The 10,598-nt window shown below is 28.4% G+C and overlaps 1 protein-coding gene across 3 annotated transcripts; it reads left to right on the top strand.

The window, feature by feature from the left end:
• The first annotated feature begins 3,195 nt into the window (after window positions 1–3,195).
• On the top strand, window positions 3,196–5,889 carry LOC113847020 (guanosine deaminase-like). 3 transcript variants are annotated; one of them, XM_027475847.1, is made up of 5 exons: window positions 3,196–3,446; window positions 3,951–4,010; window positions 4,470–4,582; window positions 5,379–5,483; window positions 5,573–5,889. In XM_027475847.1, exons 1-5 carry the CDS (start codon window positions 3,431–3,433, stop codon window positions 5,759–5,761), a joined length of 483 nt encoding a protein of 160 aa, XP_027331648.1. In that variant the 5' UTR covers window positions 3,196–3,430; the 3' UTR covers window positions 5,762–5,889. The 3 variants fall into 3 exon arrangements, with proteins under 3 accessions (XP_027331648.1, XP_027331649.1, XP_027331647.1); XM_027475848.1 differs by having other exon boundaries at window positions 4,400–4,582; XM_027475846.1 differs by having other exon boundaries at window positions 4,392–4,582.
• Window positions 5,890–10,598: the final 4,709 nt, after the last annotated feature.

The following is a 10,598-nucleotide window of genomic DNA, read 5'->3' as shown; positions in this document are numbered from 1 at the left end:
AAGTTAGTGACTTTTTAGCTAACTTTGAACTTGATTTAATTGTCGTAATTAACATAAATACGTATAACTTTTCATTTTCATGTTTTATTTGGTCTTTATTGTATATTTAGTTGCTCAGTCTTCAGTACTTATTCAAAGAATAAGTAATAAACAATTCATTCCTCACTAACCTGTATTATTTTATTGCTGATTACAAGTATCTTTAATTCTTCCCAGTTTAGCTTTTAATTTTGCCAAAATTTCCTGTTGTTATGAAAAGGACTTCTTTAATAATAAGTGGACTATTAAAAACAAAACATTAAGATTGCATTTGAATCAGGGGTGAAATAAAGAGAAAATAATTGAAATAAAAAGGTAAGAAATGAAATAAAAAAATATTTTGATGTTTGGGAATAATTGAAATAAAAGAGAAGAAAATAAACGAAAAATTTAATTATACTAATTTAAATGAGTAAAAAAATAATTAAATTATATTAAAAATGATCATACAAATTATAAAAAATTAAAAAAATAATTTATTTATTAATATATGTTTTACTAATAAAATATTTTAATTTTTTATGATATAGATATTCTTTAATAATTTAATTGTTAATAAAAATAGAAAAACTAAAACCCTCTCTCTCCTTTTTCACCTAAACAAAATATGTTATTTATTTCTCTCACTTTTTTTTTCCCTCTCTCTTCCCTTTTCATTTAAACAAAATATGTTATTTAGTTTTCTTATTTACTTTTCTTTCTTATATTTTTAAGCTTATCCAAACACAATATAAGAGTAAACCACAAAAAAAAAAAAAAAAATTAACAATAAATATATTAATTATTTTTACTTTCTTATCCTTTTTAAATAGTCAAGTTGTGTGGTCAAGTATCAAATATAAGAATTTTTTTAAACAAATATTTGAACTATAATGTATCACCAAGTTATAAGATATTTTAAGCTCAATTTTTATTTAACAAAAATAAGGACGATAATAGTAACTACTAGGAATAACAATATCAGTACTACTGTCTTAAGATGCCAAGTTGGCTGGAGTCATTGAGCTCTTCCATCCATACTAAAAGGTATGAATAAATTTAGATATTTTCAGAACACTTATATTGAAACTCCTAATAGTTAGCCATTTTATGATGAATGACATTTGCAAAATCAATCGATTTAAAGCCCTTTTTGTATTATCTATAGAACGATAAATAGAAAAAAAAAATTACAAGAAATTATTGTAAAGTTACATTAAAAATCATGATATAATATTTTAGTCAAATGTTAGCCATTTTACTATGGATGACATATGAATCAAATGATTTGAGTCCCCCTTTTTTCTTATATTAGTTAAAGGATGATAAATAGAAATATTTTATTATAATGAATTGTATAGTTACATTAAAAGTTACCATTAAATATATTAGTAATATTCTTTTACTAATATTTACTATTTAACTTCTATAGATAATATTTGATTCTTATGATATTATTGGATCAACATAATATTTAAAAATAAAATATTAAAAAAATGATTTTATATATTTTTGCTATAATATGATAAAGATATTTTTTTAAACTAATATTCAAACAAAACAATATTTTATTGTTATCTATATAAAATATTTTGCTATAATAGTTTCAAAATATACCATATAAAATCATTGTGTATTATTTTATAATTATATCTATTTCCAATCAATTATCATTTTATTGTTTTAAATTAATATAAATTTTATATACATATTATGATCAATTTTTTCTATCGAAACAAAATTTTCAAAGTAATATTTATTTTATAATATAAATAGATAATTAATAAATGAAAACATTTATATTGTATTTTATATCAATTGGCATTATTCTTATTGATATAAATAAAATGAATTTCAACAAGTTACGCACAACATGAGAAAGAAAGCTAATATATACCAAATTCATGAGAATTGTCATTCTTGAAGAGAAAATTCAGAAAATAGAATGACAGCTTTGTGTTAAATGCAAACACAATGCCCACTGTTCTCTCAAGTCCCACTTGGCCTTTGATCCTCGTCAATTTACCTGCTTATTCACTCAAATAATTAACAAAATAATTTTAAATATGTATTTTTTCATATATAAATTATATATTAAATAATACATATTCACAAAAATTGACACACATTTTTCAAGGCACAATTAAACATTGGAATTACATTAATCAAAAGGAAAAAAAATGATATATAAACACCTTCCATTCCCAAATTAAAGTTTTGACAAATATTCCATGCCACCGCGACACGTTTAATAAAAAAAAATTGTTAATTTCAACTGAGTTTAAACATTCATAAATAATTTTTTTTATAAAAAATACATAATTATTATATTAAAGTTATAAAAATATAATAAATATTTTTTTAATAAAATTTTACTATTATTAATGACTTATTTTCATCCTTTAGAGTTAAAATTAAAGAAACTCATAAAAAAGACATATATTATAAGTTTATACTATGTTATAAAAAGAATATTGATTATTATGTTTTATAAATAAAATAAGAAAGAATATTAATAAAAGTAATTATTTTTGAAAATAAGTCAATTGACATTATAGATAGCGAGTGTATGATCAAATTGATCATATCATGTATGAATAAGGTTCAAGTCTACCGGTATAAATTATCAATATCTCAGAAAAACAAAGAACAATTTCCAAAAACATTAACTAATCTTGTTTGACTAACTGACCGAACAAGAAACAAAATCCCCAATTATTGTGAAGTTTAGATGCAATTACAGTGTCACTTTTCCCAGAAAGAGACTAAAGAGAATTGGATTTTGTCCTAATCCTTCTAAAATGGAAGATCAACCCATCTCATAAGTTAGAGAAGTTACATAAAACTAACCAAATATTATTAATTGATAAAATTAATTTGGAAATTTGATTATTTGTGGTAGGAACAAGAAACCAAATATTAATATTAGTAGAAAAATGGAATGCCCCATCTTATGGGGTGAGTCTAAATCAGAAGCCAGAGGAAGCTTCGTTTCTTTTGTGTCTGCCATGTCTCTCTTTTTCTTCAGGATTTCGTTATTAACATATGATTTATTATGATAAATTACTTTATTTTAAATAAGTTAACAGACAAAATTTTATTTGTAAAAACATAATATTTTAATTTCATAAAATTATTAATCGCGTGAATTACTGAGACAAATTCGTTAATAGTTAATAAAACGATGCGAACATCATCATGAATTCATTTTTATGAGATTTGCATAGAAAATTATAGACTCACATCAGATGCACTTTTATTTTATTTCCCTACCGACCATATTCGGTTTTTTCGTGGACCGCATTTTCCTTCACCATTCCCATTCTTGCTCTTCTCTTCTTCCTTCACCTTCTAACCCAACCACTTTTCCCATTTCTTCGATTTTGCTTCCTTAATTCCATCGAACGCTGTCATGGAGGAAGTTAACGGTACATACCTCGTTGCCCATTTCATTTTCGTTTTTGGGTCTCTGATTTTATTTCAAGTACATAATTGACTTTCCCAGATTCCCAGGTTTTTTTTTTTTTTTCTTCCGGTTTGGGGGTGTGGGTGGATTTGTACGATTATGGGGTTTTCTCGCTTACCCTTTTCATTGTTTTGTTTGCACTTTGCAATAATTTCAAAGCGCGAGCCGTGATGAGTCTAGAAAACGTTATCTGTTTTTGGAATTGTTGTTCAATACAAGCATGCAACATGTTGGGTTGTATATAGGCATTTGCAAATTTTAGGACGTTAATTAAACGCAAAACTCTTCTGGGACTTGTTTTGGAAGTAATGAAGTACATAAAGCCACCAGAAAAATATGGACTTTTAGAGACTGACTGTGTTTCATATGCATCCTTGAAATTCCCTATCCAACTGAACAACAGAATAAAATGTTCAATTTACTTCTTTGTGTTAAATTATGTTTTCTGTCTCCTTGATTATTTCAGTTGTAGAAACTAAGGATGGAACTGTTTCAGTAGCTTCTGCGTTTGCTGGTCACCAGGAAGGTAATGCTTCTGCATAGTTCAGCTTTCTTGTTGCACTTATTTTTTTGTTTTTTGGTTAGTTGTCCATGGCTGATTTACTGATACATTTAGATTTGAGGCCTTCTCTTATTTCATGAGACAGGTTTATTTATTTTAGAGTCTTATTCTTGTCATATCATTTTATTTAATAGAAAGAAACTTAAATTTATGATTCATATAAGTAAACATCGATTGAGCTTGATGAGCCAATGATATATCCAATCTTTCAAAGCAACATATATGTAATTCAGTATATGATTTTTTATTTTTGAAATGAAGAAAAGCCATTTGGAGTTTTTGTCATACCTACTATTGTAATGGCCTCTTATTGCCTTTCTTCTGGTGTGGTCATTGCTTAATTAGCTGTGCAGGATAGAGACCATAAATTTTTAAGAAAAGCAGTTGAGGAAGCATATAAAGGGGTAGATTGTGGACATGGAGGCCCTTTTGGTGCTGTTATAGTTCGTAATGATGAAATAGTTGCTAGTTGTCACAACATGGTTCTGAGTAACACGGACCCAACTGCTCATGCAGAGGTGACAGCAATAAGAGAGGTTAGATTACGGACAACCAAATGATTTTGTTATACACCATGAAAGTGCATTTGTTTTTCTGACTGAAACAACATCCATTCATCATTGCACATGATGGATTTGCCCTTCCCATTTGATAATTGATTCTTGATTAATTTTATTTATACACTCTTTTAACTAATTGTTATCATTTTGTTTTCTAAAATGCCAATTTGTTTGTCTCTTGAATAGGTCACTTTTAAAACAAGTGTTGACTTATATAATGAGTGTATTAAGAAGAGTGTGTTGCCATTTATCTCTTCTTTGTAAATGCTTTGCTTAATTCTTGTTAATGTTAGGAAGGGGAAAGCATAGTCCACATATATGGAATCGTTTGTCCAGGTTTTCCAAAGAATTCTATGCAGAGAGATCCAGTTCGTAGGTGGGTAGTCAATATTGACTTAAAACATCAACTGATTAAGAACTTACAAGCTTTGATCTGACATTATTAAAAGGAAAATCATCAACATAACAGACAAGGCTTCCATAGTTTTAGGCCTTTAGCTCATAGGGACCAACTTTTAAGCCACTCGTTAAGATCATCCTTATGGACAACATGCCTGTATGTAAAACAGTCAATTTGGATTTGATATCGGTCAAATAAGGATTTTGGACTTATGTTTAGTTCCATATGTTCAAGTTGGATTTTATAAGCTCCTAACATACAAAAAAACTAAAAATTGATTGTATTACTGTGCCCTAATTTTTATGCTTTAGGTGTATAAACTTTATGCAATGTTAAACAAAAAGTGATCAATGCAGTGTTTTCGTTTTACAGGCTTGTAAGAGGCTTAAGCAGATAGAGCTTTCAGATTGTGAAATATATGCTTCTTGTGAACCTTGCCCCATGTGCTTTGGTGCAATCCACCTTTCTCGAATCAAGGTTAGGGTGGCCTGCTTTTCCTAGGTGTTTCTTTTATACCAGCTTTATCCTGTTTTGAGCTAACTTATTACTATATTCTTTTCAAACAGAGGTTGGTATATGGAGCTAAGGCTGAGGCAGCAATTGCTATTGGGTTTGATGATTTTATTGCAGACGCATTGCGAGGTACTGGATTCTATCAGAAAGCACAGCTGGAGATTAAAAGAGCTGATGGTAACGAGGCCATCATTGCCGAAGAAGTTTTTGAGAAAACAAAGGAAAAATTCCAAATGTACTAGATTTGTCATTTTTTTCATGCCTGATGACAATCAGCTATTCAGGATTGGCTTCATTTAACGCATTGAAATTGTTGATAGTGGATTCAGTTTATTTGAGAATAACAAGTTATATGCTAGAGTTTGAATTGCATCAGATAATGACCATCTGATTGTCATCCGGTTCTAATATACATCTTCACACAGGAGGATATCTATAATACATTCTATCACTGTTTTATTATGTCATTGCTGCTGATGTCGACATCAAAATTTTTAGCTTTCCTGAAGCTACATTTTCATGATGTGACATGCCTAAATAGCATAAGTTTAGGGGTTTCTAAATGCAACCATAACCAAAGTCTTATCCTACAGGATGAAATTAGCTAAAATGTGTGTTGGGTAAGTTCTCATTTACCAGAAAGGATGAGCAGAATAAAGTGGGTGGTTTGTGTACTCCCAAGATCTAATATTATGAATGGAATTCTGCTTCCAATGACAGTGTTTCTGGAGTACAGAATATAAAAACGTCTAATCAAGGCAGAAACTTGGATCCCTTTGAGTGTGTGCACATTGAAGTTGCATCGTTTATGTTTAACTGCATCATTAGTTTGGGCTCATATTGTTCCTACTCATGATTTTTATGTCATTTTTTTACAATTTTTTTCTCTATATATCTTTCTGTCACATCACTGATCTTATCTCACTCCTTTCTCTGTGTGGAGCAGAATTACTCCTTTGTCTCCACTTGTAATGGTGAATATGCTACACAGCACAGCTTGACGATTTAATATCATTATTTGTTCGGGGGGTTAAATAGTTTCTTTATTTTGTTCTTTGGGGGGTTTTAATTTTAGGTTCTACAACATGTGGAGCAACACGTGCTTTCACAATCAGCTATATACCATACTGTAAATGAAACAGGCCAGACGTGTTTTTTTTTTTTAACTACTATTACTATTATTATTTTAACAAGGTTAAATTCATCTGTTAGTTATTATAATTTTTAGTTCAATTCTTAATAATTAACATTGTTATATGACATGAGATTTTTATATAATTTGATAACTTATCGTTTTTTCTCCTTTATGTTTTTTCATAATTATTTTTCATATGTTATTTTTAAAATTCATAAATCATATTATTATTAGGTGATATATTTAAAGTTAAATTATTGTTAGAACATTTAAATTTTATATATTTATCGAAATAAATTTAAATTAAAAATTATTTTTTTGATTTATTGTAATAAAATATTTATATAATGTTGATATAAAAACTTGAATTCATGCTGGAAGAAGTTAAACTTCAAATCTAAAATTTTTGTATAAGAATTTTTTTAAGATTTTATAAGTAATTTAATTTTTTTTGTCTTTCTGGCTGTTTTTTAATTTACCGTATTTTAGTTTTACATATTAAATATATGAGCATAAATTGAAAGACATGTGAATATTTTAATGTTAAATTATTTATCACCTAACAATAATAGGATTTAAGAATTTATTAATAGGATTTAATAATTATAAAAAAGGAAAAATAGATGTATAAACTAAAAATGTCTTGTCATTAATATTTAATAGAGATATAATGATAAATATTTAATTAAAATATTTTAAAATTGTAAAAAGTTATTTAAAAATTTTTAAACTTGGAAGACTTAACTAAAAATATATAAAAAAAAAACTACACGACATATTAATTTAACCTTTAACTATTGATGGTAGGGAGAGAATAAAGGAACAGTCTAACAGATAAAGATGACCTTGTGTTCTTACCAGTCACCACGTTGTACACTTCCGGTGTGCCCATTTCATTTCACAACTTTAGGACCAAATTCTGAGTACTCTCCTACATCCAATTTCTTTGCACTTAACATTGCTTTTAAATTTTTTTCAATAATCTTAAATAGAGAATGTTGAATTCTATGTTTAGTACAATTTTTTCTATAAAGCTAATGATTTTAGCAATGGTTTTTTAATTATATTTAACACCAAACGATTTTCATAATAGATAAAATAATTTTAGTTTCTCATGAATGTGAGAAATTTTGTCATATTCAACATTTTCAATAACCTTTTAAGTATTAAGTATGAAACATATAATTGCACAAAATTAAAAATAAAATACTCACCTAACCTCCCCTTAGATATTTCTCTCTCCACATTCTTACTTTTATTCTGCTTGACTTAAAATTATTAATACGTTGTTAATCATTAAATGGCATGAATATTTTTATTAGATGTTGTCAATAATTAATAAGATGAAGATTAATATGATTGATTTTTGAACAAGTATTGTTTAGTTTTGGCATTTGACTGGGTCAAGTTTTTGGGCGTGGCATTCTAAAACTTGAATTGGTCTTTGTGTGAAGTTGGGCAACGCCGCTTTCCTTTACCACCTTATTCTCTTTTCTTGCAATTGCATGTGACTTTGAAGCAAGTCTTGTTTTCTTGTCCTTTTCATTAGTAAACACTCTGTTGAAATACCAAACCAATGCACCGTATCATAAGATCAATCACTTGCCTAATTAATCACACTCCTCATTCGTCTACGTACATTTCTTCTAAGGTTTAATTGGTCTCTCCATTCAAATGAAGTGCAAAGGTAATAATAAGCACACGATTTTCCCCTTGGCGTGTGTTGTAGTTCATTGCTGAACAAAAGTGATTAAATAATTCAGAATATTAATATGTCGGTAGTCAAAATTTTCATCAAACCCGCGGTAGACGCGCTTGGAAAGATTTTCCAAGTCTTCTCATAGGACATGATGAATCAGATTGTATGATCGATCTTCAACTTGAACGTTACCCTCATCCACATGCATGTTGGAACTGTAGATACTATTAAAATGATAAAAAAGCAAAAACCCATAGTAGATATTTCAAGTTTGAACAGTATTTTGGAAGGAAGTTTCAAGGTTACTTGCTTTCCTATCCAATAATATATACACTAACAACTTGGAGTTTGTTAAGCTCATTCATTGAACGTCACAGATGGAGTTGGTATATGGTCTATTTGTTGATTCTCTGTCAAAATCTTGCCGGAGAAATTAGTATATATACGACAACTCAGTATAAATATGTCTTTATGAAATCAACATATCTAAAATGTTTTTATTCTATTTTGAGTTACATTTGACATTCATTCGCTAAACTTGAAGAAACTCGCAAAACTCTCAAAAATAAATTAAATTTTGTCAAACTTAGAAATCATTTTTATTTTTTTAAAACATTTTTTGTTCTAACCTACTACAATTTGTTGCATGCAACAGGTGCTTTACTTGGATAGTTCGATTTACCAACTCTATAAATTAATGTCATGTTATCAACAATTGTTACTAAAGATTTTTAAAAAGTATAAAACTTTATGAGAATAATAAATAATATTTTTAAAGAATAAAAAACAAAGACTCTTTTGAAGCAAACCAAAAGTTCAAGTTTTTTTTAATGTTAACCTTAAAAGATTTATTTGTCTGAAGTTATACTTGTAAAGAAAAAACCTTGTTTGGAGAGTTATACCAACTTTAAACATCTCTTCACTTCAAAAGTGAATAATTTTCAACTTTCGGCCAAAGAATATTTAGTGCACACACAAAAAAAAGAGGTTATGCTTATCAAGTTAGTTGACATTTATTTATCTGCCTACATGACATTCAAATCGAGTCTCACGACCATATGCTGACCCCAGACACTAATTGCGAGCCATATCTTTGGTTGAATAAACAAAGACAATGAAAAATGAAAGATGACATCTTTGGAGAAATTAAGATGACATTAACTGCATAAAACAATGGAAATATATCTTTTGATAATCATACATATATAATACAAAGTAGGTGAAGGCCACAATCCCATTTAATGCCTCAAACACATCCCTTTGATGTAAGTATATATGTGTGTGTATCTGTTGTCTAATTGCATTTTTTTTCAATGTTAGGGATATGATAAGATCGGTACCTTAAGATCCGGTAATTGTGGATTATAATAGTAAGAATTAAGAAACAATTATTCTTTAGAGTTTTGGCTATCAAGCACAGGGCAACGAGAAGCCAGAGTCATGCAGCATTGTCCTCTACACCTTTCTTGTCCTTTTTCCCTGGATGAAGGGAAACCAAAGTCATATAGAATCCCCTTTGAAGCTTCTATGGTTGACTTATTAAAAGATGCATTGATTTTTCAGATAAATCTAAATACATCTAATGTATGACTCAACCGGTCAATAAAATAGGTCTCTCATAATGAATACAAATTACTGGAACATGTTTTAAATCTTGGACATAATAAGATCTCGAGGCATTTCCTCTTTCATAATTAGAAATTGAAGAACACTTGTGTTCTCTAGCTAGATATTAGTGTAAAATGAGAATTTCTTATCAAACTGTTATCTGTACAAGGAAATCGTCAAACCATCAACAAATAATAATAATAATAATAATAATAATAATAATAAAAGAATACCATGCTATTTGTGATCACACAAAAAGAAAAAAAGTAAATAGTCTTTTAGTCTAGTGACGCTACGTTTTTTTTGGAAAACATTTATTAGTGTAATTATTCTTGCTTAGCCCTACCTCATCTCTTCAGCAAGTCTTAAGGCCTACTTTTGTACACCCAAAAGCAAATCTCTCTACATTAATTATAACCTCATTTAAGAGAGTACATTTGATTATCTTTAAGCAAAAAAATATCCTAGAAAACTTTTATGTGTTTCCCTGCTAGCTTCTCCTCATCTAGTCTCTATCTTTTCTCCCCACCACTTAATTAAACAGTATTTTTTATATTTTATGTGGAAATGTTCTTGATAACAAGCGGACTTATGCTTAAATAGACAAGTAGAAACGTAGACTTAACAAAGACTTCTG

Source organism: Abrus precatorius, unplaced genomic scaffold (assembly GCF_003935025.1).
Source record: "Abrus precatorius isolate BTA unplaced genomic scaffold, Abrus_2018 Scaffold8, whole genome shotgun sequence".
Taxonomy (NCBI): Eukaryota; Viridiplantae; Streptophyta; class Magnoliopsida; order Fabales; family Fabaceae; genus Abrus; species Abrus precatorius.
The sequence above is the reverse complement of the archived record's forward strand: the minus strand, read 5'-3'. Positions and strand labels throughout refer to the sequence as shown.